At 45.6% G+C, this 21,496-nt stretch overlaps 1 protein-coding gene across 2 annotated transcripts in view; it reads left to right on the forward strand.

Moving 5' to 3' along the window:
- Tgfbr2 (transforming growth factor beta receptor 2) overlaps positions 1 to 21,190 on the forward strand; it is a 94,179-nt gene extending 72,989 nt beyond the window's left edge. For both annotated transcript variants that reach the window (XM_048424419.3, XM_048424420.3), the window contains 3 exons: positions 1,845 to 1,986; positions 15,610 to 15,737; positions 18,457 to 21,190. In XM_048424419.3, coding sequence (XP_048280376.1) covers positions 1,845 to 1,986; positions 15,610 to 15,737; positions 18,457 to 18,636 — 450 coding nt within the window. In that variant the 3' untranslated portion in view covers positions 18,637 to 21,190. The remainder of the gene's footprint in view (positions 1 to 1,844; positions 1,987 to 15,609; positions 15,738 to 18,456) is intronic.
- The last annotated feature ends 306 nt before the right edge of the window (positions 21,191 to 21,496 follow it).

A 21,496-nucleotide genomic window follows, 5' to 3' on the forward strand; every position in this document is an offset into this window, starting at 1 on the left:
TATGCTGTTGAATTAGTGGCTCTGGGTTGGGATACTTGTTTGAGCATGTTTTGTTTAGAGTCTTTGAAGAGCTTTCAGAGAGAAAATAATGGTATGTGTTCTGCCTGCCTGTGTAATTCTCGTCATTTAAAACAGCACTATGATTTTTTTTTTAAAAAAAAAAAGAGAGAATCTGTACAGGGCTGTGACTCAGTCAGCAAAGCACTTGCCTAGTGTGCATGAAGCCCTGAGTTTGAGTCCTAGGATCACCAAAAAGTGGGTGTGGTATGTTCTCTCAGCGCTCTGGAAATGGAGGTAGGAGGATAGGTGGCTCAAGGAAATCACCAGCTACAGAGGATGAGGCCAGCTTGGGCTATGTGCAACCATGTTAAAAAAAAATAAAGGAAGGAATGGAGGGAGGGAGGGAGGGAGGGAGGGAGGGAGGGAGAGAGGGAGGGAGGGAGGGAGGGAGGGAGGGAGGGAGGGAGGGAGGGAAGGAGGGAGGCAGGCAGGCATACAGGAGGGGCTAATTGACCTATAATGCTTAATGCCTGTATAGCTTAAAGACTACGACTTCATATTAGAATATTAAACAATCTTTAAGCAACTGTGCAGCAAGTGAGTACAGTGACCTCAAATGTAAGCAGTATATAAGAATCTTGATCAGAGATAGAGTGTATAGTGCAATATGATAAATATATGTTAGATATATAAAATTGTGTCAGTATACAAAATGTCTTAGGCAGAGGTAGAAACATGCATGTATACAATATGACAAAGTAACTTTGCATAGGTGTACAAATATTGTAAAGAGAAATAGGAGCATGTTCAATGATAACAAACATAATTTGAATTCATATCAGTATACAAGAATCTATACCAATGTTAACTGTCTATAAATAATAGGTCACAAGTATTCACTCTGTTACTCACTATTATTATTAGTGTGAGTAAGCTCACACTAATCTACTTATTATCCCATCCAATTTCCCTTCTGTTTTCAAAGAAGATCCCTGAGCCTACATAATTTCCACCCTAACCCCCAACCCTATACCAGTTATAATCACCTCAGTCTTTTCAAAATTTTAAAGTTTTATCAGTAGTAAAAGGCAGGAAGGAAAAAAAAAAAGGAAGGGAGGGAGGGAGGGTTAGGAAGAAAGAAAGTACCCCACCCCACCTCCAGCTGAAGAGCTGTTGCCAGTGGGTGGTTGCTGGGGAGAAAGGAGAGGAGTCACGTGTCTTCAGTGGTACAGCCACTGATAGTTACCCTGATCCCAGAAAGCTCCCACTAATGTTTTTATGAGTAACTCTAATCAAATGCAATGGATCATTTCAAAAAGACATGGAAGTAGGTATGGGACTTGTTAGCAAGAGGGGATTCAAGAAGTGGACAAGAAATAAGAGAAGATAATTGTTGTGGGAATTCATTCCGTCAATAGTGTCTTGGATACCAGCCCATAAGGGCATGGTCTGAGGTACTGTAAGCACAAACAGGAAGCATGAGAGCCCCTTGCTCTCTCTTGGTTGATGGTTGGCGTCAGGTTCACAGCTTCCAGCCCCCATAGAGGACCACGGCTCTCTAATCTTACTGTGAGTTTTCTTCCCAAACCAATAAATACTTGTTATCCTTTATTCCAGGCTCTTGTGGGCCTCCTTAATTACATCTACAGATAATAGGGATAAATTTGATCAAAATACATCATATACATGTATGGAGTTATCTAAAAATAAAGAAAGAAGCCTCAAGAAACAAAGGAAAACATCTGTAGATGTGAAGCCCAAGCTCAAATCCCCTGTGACAACTTCACTCAAAATTGAAGTTCAGTTAGGAGCTTCATTCTGTGTTTTTGTTTTTATCTTAAAAGGTGGGGACAGCAAGATACATGGCCCCCGAAGTTCTAGAATCCAGGATGAATTTGGAAAACGTGGAGTCCTTCAAGCAGACAGATGTCTACTCCATGGCTCTGGTACTCTGGGAAATGACATCCCGTTGCAATGCGGTGGGAGGTACGTAATTGGCCTCGGTGCAGTCAGGGGTGGGTCCCCATTCCGGGTGACATAATGGTGTCTGTTTCCAGCACAGTCCCATGGTTCAGCAGTGGACGCCATCCTGGGTGGTAGCTGAGCTCATGTAGTGCACAGGTCTTCTAGAATTATTCTGATTCGCCGAGGTTTCTCAGTGAAGAACCACATTGGGAACAGAAGCCTTACCATACAGCTAGAGGGAATTATGTTTCTCTCCACAGATGAGTTAATATCTTGCAGGAGGTGGTCGCGAGAAACAGGAATAAGAATGGTTTCTGTGGACCCAAAGGGGAATAGTCAGATGACCATCTGCATTGTGTTTCTTCTCCTTTGGATTTAAAGGACCGAGAAAATACTTGACTAAATATTTGCTCTTGTAGACATGACTTCTTTTTCGCAAAACGAAGCAAGATGGGTTGATACGTCTGTTTGGGTTTTAAAACCCCAGGGATACTTCTTAAGGAAGATAGCTAACCTGTAAGACCTCGCCTCTGCATTCAGTAGCTTCTATCAGGACTCACCTGGAAAAGGAGTGCACTCCTGCCTTGTACAGAGGAAGTCAAGCTTGGATTCATTCTTGTTTGCCTTTTTGTTTTATAATAATAATAGATTTACCAAATAGAGTCAAGAAGAACACAGAGAGCTGAGGAAGTAGCTAAATCACTAAAATCTTACCACACAAATGTGAGGGCATGAGTTCAGATCCTTGGCACCCATAGAAAAGATGGATTTTGTGGAGGGCACCTATAATCCTAGTGCTGGGAAGGCAGACACAGGAGGATGCCTGAGGCTCTATGGCTAGGCAGATGACACAAATCAGTTTGCTTCAGGCTGAGTGAGAAACCCTGTCTAAAAACATAAAGAACACACATACACACACTTCAACAAAATTAAATAAAAATAAGATTAACATAGAGATCTAGAGGTGTAATCCCAGCACTCATGATGCTAAGGCAGAAGATTGAAGCAGGTTCTAGGTCAGTCTGGGTCAGTATTAACTTATGGACCAGCCTGGACTACAGAGAAGATTCTGTCCTCAACATAGACACTGATAAACAATTGTAACAACAGCAACACAGATGCAGAGATGCCAGCCCACCTTTAATCCAGTGTTAAGCTTTGCCTAAATCCAAAAGACAAGAAACGATCTAACTGCATTAAAGCCAGGGCATTAACATTGGTGCAGTGCCCTGTGTTGCCCACAGACCTCACTTATACTTCCGGGTCACCAGTAAGGTGCTCTTCTGAAAGAAGACTTGGGTTAGGATTCATGTGGGTCTAACTCACGTGCTTTCATTGTCTTCCATGACCTTGGTACTTGTGAAATTGAAATGAGCACCTCAGAGCCTGGATCCCACTTTGGGCTTTGCTGGTGTTTTCTCATCATTAGATTGAGATGACATGTCTGGAATAAGAACACCATAGACACTGTGGTAACTCCTCTGCACATGAAACCAAGGACAGGCGTGCTGCTGTCGGCTACGAGGTCTGACTGCCAGGTTCTCCTCTGTAGAGATGCCATTTTCCAGTCTGTAATGAGCACTCACCAGGGAAAGAGACTCTGGTTTTATAGTCTCACCTGTTAATTTGAGGATGGATGAAGAATTCCCACCTTAAAGGATCATCATGGTGATGTTTGCCTCATGCAAATGTTTCTGTTTTTCTTACCCCTTGTAATTAGTAGGTATCTAACTCTGAGGGAATCCCTATCCTTCCTCTCACTATCCCTTGTTATTTTGCCATTATTTGTGCATTTCTATCAGCTGGGGACAATGGGTATTTCTTTCATTCTGTGAATGTCCAACGATGGCATCACTTATCTCGTTGCTCAAATAGCGACCTTTTTGGTTACTCACCCAAACTTGCTGATGTATTGCCCAAAGCCGTTCCACCCGGACCCACCGCTATTTCTGAGCCTTCATTCCTTGCGGAAGCTGTTTGGCTCCCCAGAACCCCAAGAAGGATCAAGATCACCTCTTCTTCATCCCTTGTTGAGCTACTGTCATCTAGGTCTCCGACCTTTGTGGAGACGGTAATTCCTATCTGGTTGATATACTTCTCTCCTGGTTTCCTGCCTACTATAGGGTCTTCTTCCACACTTGTAAAAGTAGCTGTGTGTGTGTGTGTGTGTGTGTGTGTGTGTGTGTGTGTTTTCCTCACAGTTATATGGTTTAATCAGCTACCAACTATCATAAATGATTTTCTGCTTGGATGCTGCTTCGGCTTCAGAACGACTCTATAATTGACAGGAGTCACATCAAAGGCAGTGCTGTCCCCGACAGATTCAATTTACCCGGCTAGCGGTGTCTTCTCCCATGCCCTGAGAGCCGTGCTTTTGTAAACAGCCCCTGAGATCATGTCTGGTCTCCAGTTCTGACAAGGCAGCCAGTCTAAGGCTCTGGTGCGCTCTGCTTCCAGTGCCGTCACTGACAAGAGCCCCTTCCTGTTGATATTTGCTGAGTGGAGAAGAATTGCGGATGTGAGGTAGAGCCAAGCTCACCAACTTTTATGGGTTCTAAAAAAAGCTGTGGGGTAAACAAGTTTCCCTGTGGAAGGAACCAGGATCTGTTTTCTTCGGCTCATCTCAGGAAAGACCTTTCCAGCCTTTGTGGTAAAAACAGGCAGGAACTGAAAAGAACCCCCTCCTGGCATTCCTTTGTCTGATGGTAACTTCCCACCCCTGATTTTCCCATCTCCCACTCACTCCCACAATAATAATAATGAATAAACTTAAAGAGCAATGCAGAATGTTTCCTGAGTACAGCAACCAGAGATTGCTCTGTTACCCCACGATGTTACCCTCGGTGTTACCAGGAAGAGAGTGTAAACAGATGATACACAGTTCCTTCCAGAGCCGAGCCTAAGCTTCCTTTAGCATGCAGTCCCACCGCAGAGCTCCCCAGACCATCACAGTAAGTGAAGAGTGCTCTGAAGAGGAAGGAGGCATGGTCCAGGTTAAGCAAGCCCTGGAGGGATCCCAGACACCATCGCCAAGACAGTCACTTCATCCATCAGTGCCCTGAATCCGCCAGAATCGCATCTGGGACGTGCTTCAGTCAGCTTCCCTGTGCAGATGAGAAAACCAGTTTCCAGGGGTAGGACAGCCACGGAGCCAGGAGCTGTGTAGCCACAGGCCTTCCCCCTCCCGATTGGTGAAGAACAGGGAGCATGAATACCCAGAGTCGTATGTGGGGGCCTATGCCCCCTGCACATCATGCACTGAGGCACTGCTTTTCAGAAGTACTGGATGAGGTGGGCCAGACTCCTCAGAGGCCACAGTTCTGAAAGTCTGCATCTCTGAATTTTCCTGTCTCCCTTGATGAACACCTGAGTGTAGTGTGTGTGTGTGTGTGTGTGTGTGTGTGTGTGCGCGCGCGCGCGCACGTACATGCGTGCGCACATCAGTGTCTGTGTATGTGTGAGCTTGTATGCATATATGTCTGTGTTCGTGTGTGAGAGAGAGAGAGAAAGAGAGAGAGGGAGTGTGTGTGAGAAGGAGTGTGCATGTGTACCTGATTCTCTGTATGTGAGCTTGTACATATGTATGTGTATCTATGTGCATGTGTGTGTGAGAGAGAGACAGAGTGAGTGAGTGTGTGTATACATGCATGTATGTCTCTGTGTGTGAGCTTATGTGCATTTGTAGCTGTGTCTGTGTACATGTGTGTGTGTGTGTGTGTGTGTGTACATGTGTGTGTGTGTCCAGAGGTCAACCTCTCGTACGGTTCTCAGGCAAGGTCCACCTTTTTTTTTGAGACAAGATATTTCCCTAAAACTTGCCAAGTAGGCCAGACTGACTGATCATCCAGCCCTAGGTATGCACCTGCCTCCTCCACCTCCTCTGGAATGCCAGGCATGTGCTGCCACACCTGGGTTTCGTAATTTGGGTTTCTTGTGATGAAATCCAGGTCCCTGTGTTTGCTAGGCAAGCATTTTGCTGACAATCCTCTTCCCAGCTCCCAGATGCCAGTGTTAAGAGTTAAGGCTGTTAATCTCTGTGCAGGGATGTCTTAAAATCTCACCTTTTGATCCTGCTTTCTCCAAGGATAGCCTTGTTCATTCATTCCTTCACCCATCCATTTATTCACTCACTCAGAGTCTATCTGATGAGTGACTTGTGTCCAGGCCCTCTTCTCCGTGCTGGGGAACAGGGGTTCATTTCTATATCGGGGGCAGGGCCTTGTTAGGAAGCTCACAGAGGCAGCACACTCACAGTTCCCTCTAATCAGACTCCTTGGGACTGGAATATCAGGAAGGTCACTACACCTGGTGAGAGCAGCAGATTCAAAGGCTCCATCTCCCCAAGGGAATGGGTCTCGCAAGGAGCGAAGCTAGGATAGGTCAGCTGCAGATGTGGTGTCAAGCAAGAGACGGGTAGAAAATTAAAGCAGATGTAGAGTCAGATAATGCTGTTAGGACGGGTGCTTCAGACACTTGGAGCATCTCAAAGAAGACATAAGAAAAGTGAAACGAACACACTGAGCTGTTTAAGGAGAACAAGATGGAAGGGCAGTTGATGCCCACTCCTTTTAACGAAGAGAAGGCCCGAGACCTCAACCGGGCAAGGACAGAACTGAGATTGGCTTTCTTTTACAAAGAGCCTCTGTCCCAGGCCAGGCAGTTGGCTTTGGATCTGGGCAAGTGTTTGCACTATGGTGTGTGGGAGGCAGATGTGGGAGGTGTCTAAGGTCCCCTTTGGGGAATATGACAGGCCCCGCATGTATTCATCCCCAGCCAGAACTGACCCATGTGCAAACCGGTCTAAACCCTGGCCACCTGGGCCTCTGAACAGAAGCTGGCCCAGCGGCCAGTGAGCAAGGATTTGACACAGACAGCCCCTTCTTGAAGAAACATCAAAGTAACAATGGGCCAAGCAGGAAGGAAAGGGAAGGAGGCTTGGGGAAACTGCAGGAAGACCAGGATGGAAACCATTTGCTTTGAGTGGACTCCAAGGAGCACCATTAGGAAAGTAAAGGGCAGCCTCAACAGCTGTGGGCCAGATGCTGATGGTCAAAGCGATACCAATGCTGTCTGGGAGAAAGACAGGCTGTCTCCCTGCACAGGAGCTGGGGGACTTCCTGAGAGCAAGGAGGAGCAGCAAATGGTCCTCAGCCTGGGCTGCAGGGAGAAGGGGAGGGAGAGAAAAGTCTGCACAGCGGGAAAACCAAGATCTCTTAGAGAAGGTGTGTTCTGAACGGTGTGGAGGACACAGGACATTCTTCCCCAGAGACCTCAAGATGGGCTGCTTTAATGGTGGTAGAGGCATCTGTTTTAGTCTGAGCACCCTGGGTCTGGCAAAGAGGAAGCTGAGTAAACACTGTGCTGGCGCCATGCCAACCCCGCCCTCCCCTGGTGACTGTGGTGAAGGATTGAGACTGTCTTGTTCTTTCTCCACCTCTGGCCCTACCACTACCCCACCTTTCCCAAAGCCGGAATACACAAGTGTTTGGGTGCGCTGTAGGGGAATCACAACAGTTAAGGGGATTTCTTTTTAATGGGTAATTTCTCCATAGCTTGTTTAGAAACTACCAACTGTCTGCGTCCAGCAGACCCTAAAAAGCCCTTCCTGAGGGACTTTGGTAGAGACATTTGTCAGGGTCTCAGTGGGTGGGGTATTCCCTAGTGGGGCTAGCTCTGGGTAGGACTGGGGAGCACTTTCTGAAATGCTAGGTGAAGAGAAGAAAATTAACAAAGCCTTAGCAAGACAAAGCCAGTCTGCAGGGTCCCTGAGTCACCAAGAGAGCAGCTCTGTCTGAATCATTTGCTTTCCAGCCTCACTTTTCTTTCTTTTCCTCTTTCTTTCTTTCTTTTCCTTTCTTTCTTTCTTTTTCTTTCTTTCTTTCTTTCTTCCTTTCTCTTTCTTTCTTTCTTCCTTTCTTTCTCTCTCTCATTCTCTCTCTCTTTCTTCTTCCTCCTTTTCCTCCTCCTCCTCTTCCTCCTCTTCCTCGTCCTCCTCCTTCTTTTTCCTCCTCCTCCTTCTTCTCGTTTCATTTATTTGTTATTTTGTTTTGTTTTGTTGAGACAGAGTTTCTCTGTGTAGCCCTGACTGTCCAGGAACTCACTCTGTAAACCAAGCTAGCCTCAAACTCTGCTCCTCTTCCCCTGCCTCTGTCCTAGTCCCTGCCCCTGCCTCTGCCTCTGCCTCCAGGAGTGCTGGGATCTAAGGCCTGCACCATCACAACCCAGCTCAGCCTCACTCTTCTTATGGGTGAACTGTAGATATTGGATCCCATCTCTTTCTCAGCATCCTCTGCCGGGCTATTTGACACTCTCTAACCACCCTTGGTACAGGCGATCATTTTCCTGTGTTGTGGTCCAGCTACCACTCCCCCGGCACATTTAAAGCCAAGGCGCCGGAAGGGCTTGCTCAGACCTGCTATAGGATAAGGAAGAAACCAAGCATGGGTCTCAGGAACTTTACATTCTTTATGACATTATTTATCAGGGCAGCACATGTGGGCATCGGATTATTTATCAGTGCTTATATAGATCAGGGGACAAGTTGTAGGAGCTGGTTCTCTCCTTCCTCCATGTGGCTCTCAGGGTGACTTGGGTCTTCAAGTTTGGCAGCAGAGGCCTTTGCTAGCTGAGCCATCTTACCAGTGCACTAAGTGACGTCAGCAGCAACGCAGTACAGCTAGAGATGCAAACTTGGATTCGTTTTTCCGATAGCCTCTCTCCATTGAACTGAGGTCGGCTCACTTGATTTTTTATAAAAAGTAGATCTAGAAATGCTCAGTAATAACCAATAAGGCAGTGGTTTAAATCCTCTTTTTCTCACCTAAACCACCTTTGTGGAAGAACCCAGGGGCACAGCGATGAAAGGAGATTTTGTTTTTATAGAAACCATCATTTAATGATTTCATGGCTTTAAACGTGTGCATTTTCTAAAGTATTTTAAGCAGCAATATGAAAGATAAGTAGGTGGGGAGGAGTCAATGTGGGTTTGGCTGTGGCACTTTTACTGAGGGGGAAGAACTGCAACCTACTAGGCTGGAGACACTGGAAACCAAATAGGTGCAGGGCACCAGTATGCTGTCAATCATCCGTTCTCCTTCGTTTTTAGTACTGTTTTATGGTGCAGAGTATGAGAGTTCCCAGGAAGGCCATCAGTGCCCATGCGCCAAATACAGGGCTTCCTGCCTGCTAATTTTCTTCCTCAGGGGTCTGACCTCTGACCTTGTTTCTCAGAGTTCAGATTTTAACTCAGGGGTCTGCCTTCTCGCTCAGAGTCAAGGTGGTTATCGCCAAAGCTTGAAGCAAATGTAGAACTGAGGAACATTTAGAAAACCTCTTCAGGAGGGAACGGCCTTCTGTGCACTCTTCATGTGCACATGAAGCTTCATGGGCTCCCAGGGAGGCTCAGAGAACAGCAAATAGGATTGCCTGAATAGCCACAAAAGTAGCAACCAGCACCTCTGCTTTAGTGCCCAGAGCAGATGCTAGATATATTGACTGAGTGGCAGGTGTCCACACAACCAGGTGTAAATCATCGGCACACTTGTGGGGCGTGAGAGAAGAAAGTAAGGTCAGGATTTGCATGTCCAAAGGATTTGCATGAGGAAAGATCACAGAGGTAAGAATCAACAAAAGCCATGGTAAGAAAGGATGTCTAGTATGTACTGTTATCTGCTGTGGAAGCATATATTGTGCAAATATGGCGTCTTCGGGACTTAAAGGAAAAGTCACTTTGAAATGTGTGCACAAGGATGCAAGGTGGCTCAGAAAGTGCAGACACCAGCTGCCAAGCCCGAGCTCATGAGTTCAAGTTCCAGGACCCGTGTGGTGGAAGGAAAGAATGAACAACTCCCAAAAGTTGTTCTGTGACCCCCTGGTCTCCACAAGTGCAGCTCGGCTTGTGTGTACTGATGAGTAAATAAACAAAAGTAGCCAGGCAGTGGTGGTGCGCGCCTTTAATCCCAGAGGTAGGCGGATCTCTGTGAGTTCAAGGCCAGCCTGGTCTACAGAGTGAGTTCCAGGACAGGATCCAAAAGCTACACAGAGAAACAGTGTCTCGAGAAAACAAACAAACAAAACTGTAGGTATGTGTGCACACTTCAGATTCTCTGCCTACACCTAACCTGAGTGATTATGAACACTGATAACTTTTTTGAGATGGGGGTAGTCTCACTTGTAACCCAGACTGTTTGTCAAGAGGTCACTGTGTAGCCCTAACTGGCTTCAGATTTATAACATCCCGCTGCTTCAGCCTCCCCAGTGCCAAGATTATAGGCATGTACCACTGTACCATCTCGAAAGGTCACTTTCGAAAGACAGGTGCCTACCAGTTTGGGTCACATGATATTCTAACTAAACCCAATTTTTCCAATTTAAACTTAGAAGGCAGCAAAGCTCTCAGCTCCTCCCAGTGTGGCACAGACAGTCTCTGCCAGTGCCTTGTGGATGCATGACCCTTGACCTCCCTTCCCCATTTTAGCCAAAGAGAGGAAGTAGGCCTTTAGAGCACAGGAAGCCTCATAGTTCCCAAGGTCTCAGGAAAAATGAAGAAACTCAATGAAGCTTCCCCTTGCTTTGGGGAAAAAAAAATTATGGCTCCATTCTGACAGGTGTAAGATGGAATCTCAGAGTTGTTTTGATTTGCATTTCTCTGATGGCTAAGGATGTTGAGCATTTCCTTAAGTGTCTTTCAGCCATTTTTGATTCATCTGTTGAGAGTTCTCTGTTTAGGTCTGTACCCCATTTCTTTATTGGATTATTTGTTCTTTTGGTATCCAGTTTCTTGAGTTCTTTGTGCATTTTGGAGATCAGCCCTCTGTCCTATGTGGGGTTGGTGAAGATCTTTTCCCATTCTGTAGGCTGTCGTATTATCTTGTTGACCGGGTCTTTTGCTTTACAGAAGCTTCTCAGTTTCAGGAGGTCCCATTTATTTACTGTTGCTCTCAGTGTCTGTGCTGCTGGGGTTATATTTAGGAAGTGGTCTCCTGTGCCAATGTGTTCAAGAATACTTCCCATTTTCTCTTCTATAAGGCTCAGTATGGTTGGTTTTATATTGAGGTCTTTTATCCATTTGGCCTTGAGTTTTGTGCATGGTGATAGATATGGATCTATTTTCATTCTTTTGCATGTTGATATCTAGTTATTCATCATTTGTTGAATATGCTTTCTTTTTTTTTATTTTATATTTTTTGCTTCTTTGTCAAAAATCAGGTGTTCATAGGTTTGTGGATTGATATCTGGGTCTTCGATTCAATTCCATTGGTCCTCCTGTCTGTTCTTATGCCAGTACCAGGCTGTTTTCAGTACTGTAGCTCTGTAGTAGCGTTTGAAGTCAGGGATTGTGATGCCTCCAGAAGTAGTTCCTTTATATACAGGATTGTTTTGGCTATTCTGGGTTTTTTTTTTCTACATGAAGTTGAGTATTGTTCTTTTGAGGTCTGTGAAAAATTTTGCTGGGATTTTGATGGACATTGCATTGAATCTGTAGATTGCTTTGGTAAGACTGTCATTTTTACTGTGTTAATTCTATCTACCCAAGAGCATGGGAGATCTTTCCATTTTCTGGTATCTTCTTCAAGATAAAAAACACTGATGACAGCTTATTCTAGAAAGGATGTGGGGTTAAGGGAATACTCCTCCATTGCTGGTGGGAGTGCATGCTGGTATAGCCACTTTGGAAATCAAACAATTTTCTCAGAAAATTAGGAAACAATCTACCTCAAGACCCAGCAATACCACTTTTGGGTATATATCCAAAGGATGCTCAATCGTGCCGCAAGGACATGTGCTTAACTCTGTTTATAGCAGCATTATTTGTAATAGCCAAACCTGGAAACAACCTAAATGCCCCTTGAACGAAGAATGGATAAAGAAAATGTGGTACATTTACACAATGGAGTACTACACAGCAGAAAAAAATAATGACATCTTAAAATTTGCAGGCAAATGGATGGATCCAGAAAACATCATATTGAGTGAGGTAACCCAGACCCAGAAAGACAAATATCATATGTACTCACTCGTAAGTGGTTTTTAGATATAAAGCAAAGAAAAGCAGCCTACAATTCACAAGCCCAGAGAACCTAGACAACAAAGAGGACCCTACGAGAGACATGCATAGATCTAATCTACATGGGAAGTAGAAAAAGACAAGATCTCCTGAGTAAATTGGGAGTGTAGGGATTGTGGGAGAAGGTAGACAAGGAATGGAGAGAAAGGAAGGGGAGCAGAGAAAAATATATAACTCAATAAAAACAAAAAAAAGAAGAAAATTCATGGCTTATCTCCTTTTCCTCTGAGCAACCATTACTTCATCTCTGCACCCACTTTCTCCCATGCTCCACAGAAGCCTCTTTTAGCCCACACTTAACTTCCGAATTAAAGTAAGTACCATGATTGCAGCTGTGGCCAAAGCAACTTAAGAAGGGAAAGGTTTCTGTAGGTTCGTAGTTTGAGGGTACAGTCCATCATGGATAGAGGAACCTGAGATGACTGAGGGTCACGTGTGTGACCATCATCACCAAGCAGGGAGGGAATGTATGTATCCAACTGGATTTCTCCTTTATGGCTTTTTATTTAGTTTAGGATGGGAGCCCACTGGGTGGTGTTGCACACTCAGAGCAGGGTCCTTTCTCCTCCCTGAACCTCAGAACTACACCCAGAGGTACATCTCCCAGGTGCTTCCCAGTCCCGTCAAGGCGAAGATGAAGATGAGCTGTCACAAATGACTTTGATGGCTAGAACTTGAAGTGGAATAAGCTAGAACTGTGGCCCCTGGAGCGTTTCCTGGGAAAGAGAAAGCAAGGGAGCCTCTGGAAAAGCGAAGGCACTTCATTAGACCCCCACAGTGCTGTAGGGTACTGTGAGTTCTTCCTGCTTTTCCAGGTAGGGCTTGGAGAGCTCCCTCCTGGAGGGATGGCACTCATCTTCAGATGGGCAGCAATGCAGATATTACCAGAAGTAGGACCTGATGTGACGATTAAGGGGGCATTGTTTATTGAGGAGTAGGTCTCATGGGAAGCAGGAACAGTCAGGGAAAAGGGGCTGAGCTGGGATTTCTACATAATTCATGGAGAGTCTGGCCTCAGCCTTGTCTCACAGATGCTCTTAGAGTGGCTTGCAGAGACTTGAGGAAGACTGGACTAGTCAACACACTTGTCGCCCTGTGACATAGCTGCCACTGGCAGGTGGGTGTTATGGACAGGCATCCCCAGGCTGGGGCATTTCCATCTGTCCAACAAAATCCTGCAGAAAAGGAGGAAGGAGTGAGACCCATGGGCAACGCTTGAGCTGCTCTGGAGTTCTTGACTTGGTAAAGGTGTCTAGTCAGGCAAAAACAAAAAAACCCAAAAACAAACAAACAAACAACAAAAATGCAACAGCAACCGCAGTCAAAGGGTTAGAAACGGAGAGTCTGTGACCCAGTACAGTATCTAATGCAACTTATATCTCATATAAATCCCATGCCATCTTGCCCTTTCTTTCTTGGTATAGTGCAACAGGGAAATGTGCTGTCTGGTTGGATTGGACCACAAGATGCTGTAGGGAAGATGGTGGTCCCTCAGTCCGTAGGAAGAAGGCAGTGATGAGCATGGTATCTCATCTGGAGCTGGCTCTGACCCTCCCAGCTCTGGCTTTTGCTTGACGTCATTCCAGTTTGTATTTACTGGATGCCCACTGTGTATAAAGCAAAACTGAAAGCATCAAGCAGAGGAAGACAGAAAATCCCACCTAAGTCTTGAGCTTCAGGACCTCAGCACTCTGATAGAGGATAAGGAACAGGAGAAAGACAAGGTGGATGTACCCCACAAGTCAGATCTCAGAATTTGCCCTAAAACTAGTGTAGATGAATTATTGGGATGTTTGAAGTCAAAAGGGGACAGAAGGGGTCATGTTCATCTCAATGTCATAAATCAATTGCCTTCTAAAATCTAATATGAAAAAATAGAAAATCTATGAAAAATGAGCTACAAAAACTTACCCTTGAGGGATTGAAAACAAAGAAAGAGAACAGAAGGTTAAGAAGAGAAGGGGGTCACTAGAGAGAGTTGGCGGAGGTGGCAGTGGATAGATATGATCAGAACACAGTCTATAAATGTATGGACATTTCAAAGAATAAATAAGAATATTATTTTTAAAAATCAGCCAGCAAATAAAATGATAAAATAAGATCCTGACAACTTTTTTGCTGGGGTGAGGCTGTTAACGATAAATGCACTTCTGGGAAAATGAAAGAGAAAAATAAAACATTTTGCCGTGAAAACATCTTCAATTTTTAGCACAGAAGGCAGATTACTGAAATTTTTGCTCATTAAGGAAAATAATCTTGAAGTTAAAGGTCAAAGATCCTGCATATTTTGGAGGAAAATGTGGAATGTAGCCCAGCCTTCCCATCAGCAGTCTCCTCTCTCTCTCTCTCTCTCTCTCTCTCTCTCTCTCTCTCTCTCTCTCTTTCTTTCTCTCTTGTGTACACACACACATACACACACACACACTTTCTTACCTGTTGTTGGGGATTGAGTTTGAACTCAGGACCCTGTGCACACTAGGCAAGTACTCTACCTCTGAACTACATCCCCAGTCCCCTGGCTTGTTTGGTCTTGTTATAGATAGGGTTTCCCTATGTATCCCAGGCTGGCCCTGAACTCCTGGTCCTTATGCATCGGCCTCCTGAGTGCTGGATGATGCCTTGTAGGACTGCAGCAGCTTTAAGCTGGCTCTGATAACAAACACACTCTCCAAATAAGCCCTTGAGGCATTAGTGTGTTCATCCATGAGATTTATTAGGAAAACATTTTCCCCAGCCGACTATGGAGGCCCCACCTGGTTCTCCCTTTCTCCCTCTTGATTCCTCTAGATGGTGGTTAATCTCCAGTGTGACTGTTGGAGAGGCATTACATGGGACCACATAATATTTGCCTTTAGTATCTGATTTATTTCCTTTACTGTGTCTTTAGGAACCCTCCAGGTTGTGGCATCTTTCAGAATTTTATGATTTTGTAGAGTTAATGTCCCCAAGAAATTTAACACATTTTATTGAATTTCTTTGTATATTGTGGGTCTATGGAGGACCTGAAGCTTTGTGATACATTTGCCTTTTTAAAAAAAGATTTTATTTTTATTTTTTAAACTGTGTGTGTCTGTGTATGGATGTGTGCATATGAATGCAGTGCCTACAAAGGCCAGAAGAGGGCATCAGATCCCCTGGAGCTCTAGTAGTTGTGAGACACCTGTTGGGTACTGAGAGCCAAACTCTGATCTCCTAGAGGGACACACTCTAATTGCTGAGCTCTCTCTCTCCAGCCCATGATATGTAAAGTTTTTGCATCTCTGAAGAACCTGATTCCTTCCTAAGAAGCAGTATCCCCTCATTGAGCATGCCTGCATTGATGGGAAAGCTGGGTCCCTGTCGGCCTTGTTAGCATGAGGCTAAGAAGGACCAATCCGTCACCAGTGGGCCATTTCCCAGCATTCTTCCACCACCTGCTTCCTTCTTGTTTTAATCCATCTCATCCAAAGTGTTCTAGCAATGGCAGGCACATTCTGCCCCTGTATTCCTTGTATTATCCTTCCAGGCACTCGCCAACCACCCTTCTCTCGGCCATGTGCTGCCCTGTGCTCAACGGTGTCTGTCTGTTCTCTTCACAGAGGTGAAAGATTACGAACCCCCATTTGGCTCCAAGGTCAGGGAGCACCCTTGTGTGGAGAGCATGAAGGACAACGTGCTGAGAGATCGAGGACGGCCTGAAATCCCCAGCTTCTGGCTCAACCACCAGGTAAGCAGGGATGACTCGGAAGGGCCTGAAGGGCCTTGCAGAGAAGTCGGCTGTCAGGCCGCAGAGAATTCTGGGAGATGGAGTTTAACTCTGAGTGCAGGGCCCTTGGTTCGTAGTAGCCCTGTTTGGTTTGTATTCCTAAGGAAATTTTTGGTGTAGGTGGATGACCCTGTTCTCCTAAGTTGCCGTCATCGGGCTTATACAGCATTCACAGGGAGCTCTACTGTAGGCACTGGTCACCTTTCCCAAGCCCTCTTGATTCAGGATTAAGATATTTTGCTAGCTGTGTCTGCTGTCTCTTCCAGTGTCTTCACGCCAGGAGCCTGTATCTCGTTCCCTCTCAATTCTGACTTTGTTCTGCTGGGGTTCTTCAACTTCACAGAGAAATACTTAGCAGTTAGAAGCAAGCAGGGTTGTCGGGTAGCTGGTGTCCTCGTATCTGCTGGCTATGCGTGGAGGTGAGAGGAGAGCCCGTATGAGCGTGCTTGGGAAGGAAGAGACTGGTCACCACGATGGAAGCCAGGAAATCAATGAAGAGAAGCTTGCTGGTGAAGGAGGATGAGGAGGCCAGCCAGTTGAGTGGCGTCTACATGGCTCTCTATCATTCCTTCTGAAGAACTGGAAGTTAAGGCTGCTCATAGCAGGAGTGGGAGGAAAGGAGAAGGAAGATTAGGCTGTGAGTGACAGACAGTTGGCCATGTACGGGGTGCACCAAGGAAGAGCCCCGGTGAAGAAAGAGCTGTTACAGTATTTTCCTATCTCTCTGTAAGAATGATGCTTTTCCACACAACAGAGCCCTTTACTGCTCTCGTGGATAAAGTCCTTTATCCTTGCTGGCTATGGGCATGTAGGTTTGCCTAAAGCCATGGGGAATTCAAGTGAGCACCAGAAGCAGTAAGCCAGGCATAATCAGGAAGACGAATAGGGCAGGAAGCGTGGTGGAGCCAGCCCTGGCCCAGAGCCAGCCCTGTGATCAGGAAGTAGGTGAGCCAGGCTTCCCAGGGTCAAGGTCTTTACCAGGCTCTCAGACAAATTGTCTTTGGTTCTAAAAATGCAAGATTGTTTGAAAAAAAAAAAAACCTAGGAATTAGAAGGTGCTGGGATGGTGTCTTATTGAAACTATGTCGCTCACCGTCTCTTGAGGTCTTTCCTGTAAAGTTCTTATAATGAAGCCGTTATTCATTATGATAAAATTCTGGAGAAAATTTGCATAATACATTTTTTTCTCTTAATGAGATTTGTTGCCCTATTGATTTCAAGGTAATGCTTAATATTTAATTCAATTTACTGCCTGTAATTACTGTGTCAGAACAAAATAAATGTTTCTGGTATAGCAACAATAACACTCTACTCTTAGCAGGGCCATCAATCAATACCATCAGTTAGGTGAATTATGCAATTAATTCCACATCAAGAACTGAGGGTGGGGGAGCTCCCTAGATGTAAAAGTGACTGGGATTGGCAGGCAAGTGCCAACTCTCCACAAAGACTGTTAGGTGTATCTGTCCTACCTATACAGAAGTCACCAGGGCAATGTTGGCCTCTATATGGAAGGAGCTGATCTTATTTCTACGTCTCAGACTATTTACTTACCTTCTGACTTTCTGAGAGGCCTTGAAATATTATCAAAAATCTTCTTGATGCAGAATGAAATCCAGCCTGTGGTAGAGCCCTTGCTGTCTGGACAACCTTTCCCGCTTGGTGGTCATGCTCAGTGGGTGGAACAGCCTTGGGGAGGACAGGCTACAGAATATCTTACAGTCAGGTATATTTGGCATACAAAGACAGTCATATCAAAGAGCCTGGCTTAATGCCATTGGAGGTGACTGGGGCATCATGGGATCACCCTTGGCAGTCCTGGGAGCAACTTCTGAGTCATTCTATCAAATATAGACTTTATAAAGTGAGCCCAGGCTAATGCCTGCTCCATCTGAGCTTGGGTGTCCAGCTTTGTTCTAACAGAAGGCTGCCAGTGTTCTAGCCATGTTATATTCTGAAAGAGTAAAAGTCCAGATGCCGAGAAAGGAAAGGGAAAGAGAGAACCAAGGCCTAAGGTGGGAAATGGGTCTTTCAGACTCTGGAATGGATATGTCTTACAATCTTTATAATGCGTGCCACCAAGGATGGACCCGAGATACTAGAGAGATGGCACAATTAGGAAAGGGTTTGCAAATGAGCGTTAGAACCTGAGTTTGGATCCCTGATACCCATGTAATAGCTGGGTGTCATGGTGTGCACCTGTGAGACAAGTGTGGAGGAAGAGGCGACAGAAGAGTCCCAAGGCAGTGGACATGGGGTTCCGTGAGAAACCCTGTGATCAGTGAGCTCTGGGTTCAGTGGGAATCCCTGTGATCCGTGAACTCCGGGTTCAGTGAGAATTCCTATGATCAATGAACTCGGGGTTCAGTGAGAATACCTGTGATCAGTGGTCTCTGGGTTCAGTAAGAATCCCTGTGATCAATGAGCTTGGAGTTCAGTGAGAATTCCTGTGATCAGTGAGCGCTGGGTTCAATGAGAAACCATGTCTCAAAACCTAAGATGGAGAGAGATTAAGGAAGATACCTGACATCACCCTTGGGGACACATCTGTGCACATATGACCACATAGGAAGACTAAACCCTATTCTGATAGGACATCGCTTGACAACGATGTGTTGATGCTAATTCCATGGAGACCACCCACTGACGATGCCCTTGGAACCCCTCCCTTCTTCTGCAGGGCATCCAGATCGTATGTGAGACGCTGACAGAGTGCTGGGACCATGATCCTGAGGCCCGCCTCACAGCCCAGTGTGTGGCAGAGCGCTTCAGTGAGCTGGAGCATCCAGATAGACTCTCTGGGAGGAGCTGCTCCCAGGAGAAGATTCCAGAAGATGGCTCACTGAACACTACCAAATAGCTTTTTCTGGGCAGGCTGGACCAAGCCTCCAGAAGCCGCCTTTTCACCAAAGACCAGAGGCAGCTGGATGCTATCCTGACGGATGCTTCTGGGAAACCAAGGACTTGCTCCCTTCTTACCTGATAGCTGCTCCATATTCAGAAGCAGCAGCAGCAGCAGGAGGAGCAGTAGGGGCTAAGTGACAGAGAGCATTCTGTGCCTTGGATTTTGTCATGGCATAAGCTGTATTAGCACCTCCTCAGGAAATGAGATTGATTTTTACAACAGCCAATAACATTTGCACTTTATTAATGCCTGTATGTAAATATGAATAGCTATGTTTTATATCTATATATCTATATATGTCTATATCTCTCTATCTATAGCCATACTCTGCAAGGAGACAGAGAAAAAGATCAAATGCTCCGGGGAAATTAGCTTTTATTGAGGAGTTCCAAAAGGAAGCAGAAGGGACTGGGAACAACATTAGCACTTGACAATCACACACGCAATGGTCCCCCGAATGTGGGGTTGGGGGGATGGTTGCATGAATAGGATCCATGCCTCACAGCCTGCTTTGGCCACAAAACACTTCTGTTTTGCAATAATTGTCCTCTACATGCGGGTGCTCTCCCGGCCAGGGAGCTAAGTTCCAGCCCACCGCTGTGTCCCAGGGTCTTCCATGTGCCTTGCTTTTGTTCATATTATCATCGACATTCAAGCCCCACATTTGGCTTGTGAACCTGTGGACTTGCCTAGAGCGCTGGCCTCACCCTTCTGCTTTCATGGGCCGCTGAAATCAATAAGGACAGATTCCCCACCCATGAATCTGATAAGATTGTGCTGTTTGATTTTTCTTCTGTGCCGAAGTTACTATTACTCATTCCCAGCTGTTCTCAGTTGTTTTTTTGGTTTAGTGTGGCACACGCCGCACCCCGCCCCTGCAGCATTGTGTTTCATTTCTGTCACTCTCCTGCGGAAGTCGCCAGCTTGCCATGGCAACACCCATGGCTTCCATCTTCCCAGGCGCCTGGATAGGAGACAGAATTTAAATGACACACACTGCCCATACTGTACAACTGTGTCTGGGGATACTTTGAGCCCGTGTTTTGCTTAGTCAGCACAATGTCTGTAAAAGTTTAAGTATTGGAGAAAAATCTCCATTCTAGGTGAGGAGGAAGTGTGTTCCCGCCCCCCACCTCTAGAGGGCACCATTTAAAGTCAGATGGTGTGACTGGCACCTCTGCTTCTCTTCGCAGCCTTAAACAGTCTTCACATTACCCACCCCCACCCAAGTCTGGAAATGAAAGCTGCTGCCAGTCAAGATCCATTGTAAGAAATGAGCATTTGGGAACCTGGAGAGATAGCTCAGCAAATAAAAACGAGTGCCTTACAAGCAAGAGGACCTGAGTTCAGTCCCCCAGAACCCATTGTCCTCGGAACACACTTGTAATCTCAGCACTGGGGAGGTGAACACCCATGGGAGCTTATTGGTCAGCTAAGAAGACTCTCGGCAAGGTGAACAGTATCCTGGTGAATAACCCTGTCTTTGACCTCTGACCTTCAGACACACATGCACCACACATGCACCATCACACACATACACACACTAGAAATGGGCATTCAAGCCACCATGCATTGGTGCCATGCTGGACTGCACGTACCTTGTCTGATGTTATGAATTGAAGCTGACTAGGAATTGGATCTCAGGACCTCCTGTGCATGATCCTCATTAGGTCAAGTTCTTGGTCTCTGCATGGTCCTAACCCTTGCAGGAACGACTTTGAAGAGGGGACACACAAAACTTCCATGTGGAGTCTGGAAATCTGTGTCCACTAGGATGAGTGCAAAGAATGGGATTTCAATAGGGATCTTGCTAATCCACCTGCAGATGTGGATGTGGCTAGCAACAGTGCCTTTAAGAAAAAAAATTGTATTTTTGAAGCATCTTTTCAACCAAATAGGAACATGATTGAAGGACCACCAAAGATCTTTTTATTCTGTCTGGACCATGGGAGGCCTCAGATCAGAGGGGGGGTTTAGGATACATGGTCAAGATGGGGATGGGACAGAAATCTGTGTACTCGGCCCTGTGGAAGTGTGTTGAGCAACACCTTGGAAATCCCCCAAATCCATTTGCACCTTAGGGCGTGCCGACGCCCTCCCAATCGCTGTTGTTCACCGCCCTCTAGCGGTGAGTTTCTAGAATACTGGTCCACTAGTGGGATTTCTAGGGTTCAAAAGTGATTTCTTCCGGGTTATCATCAGAAACTGGAACACAGTGTCATGTTACTGTGGCTTGTTTTGTTTATGTCATTTCTTATTCAAGAAAAAGACCAAGGAATAGCATTGCAGTCATTCCTCGCCATGCTGACTTCTGTTCACTACTCCGCATAAAGGGAAGGTTTTATTCTTTTATTGAACACTTCAGCCATACTCATGTATTAAAATAGGAATGTGAATGCACCATGTTCTTTTTATATCAAAATCTAAAGCACTTATTTTCATTCTATGCAGTTTTTCTTTTATATAAATAAAAACGTCAAGTAGATCAAATAAATCAAAGTTAATGGACGATCTTACCCCTCGTTGCTATTCCCAGTAGCTAAACCACTTCTCACACTGGCTTGTTGTCAGCATGGCTGAAAATGTCATCTACAAATCCTCCCTGACTTTTCCACGTGGATTGTGAGTACCTTTCCCCTGGGCGCAGACATACACCTTGTCTGCTAACCTCAGATTAGGGCACCAGGGGCAGAACAAAGTAATGATCCCATCAAAGTCCCACTGGGCGAACAAATGAGTTAGCAAGTGTGGTACAAGGTGAGTTAGGGGTGTGTGAGTGACCCACCAAAGAGTCTTCTGCACAGATGAAGCCCAT

Source organism: Myodes glareolus, chromosome 4 (genome assembly GCF_982192425.1).
Source record: "Myodes glareolus chromosome 4, mMyoGla1.1, whole genome shotgun sequence".
Classification (NCBI taxonomy): domain Eukaryota; kingdom Metazoa; phylum Chordata; class Mammalia; order Rodentia; family Cricetidae; genus Myodes; species Myodes glareolus.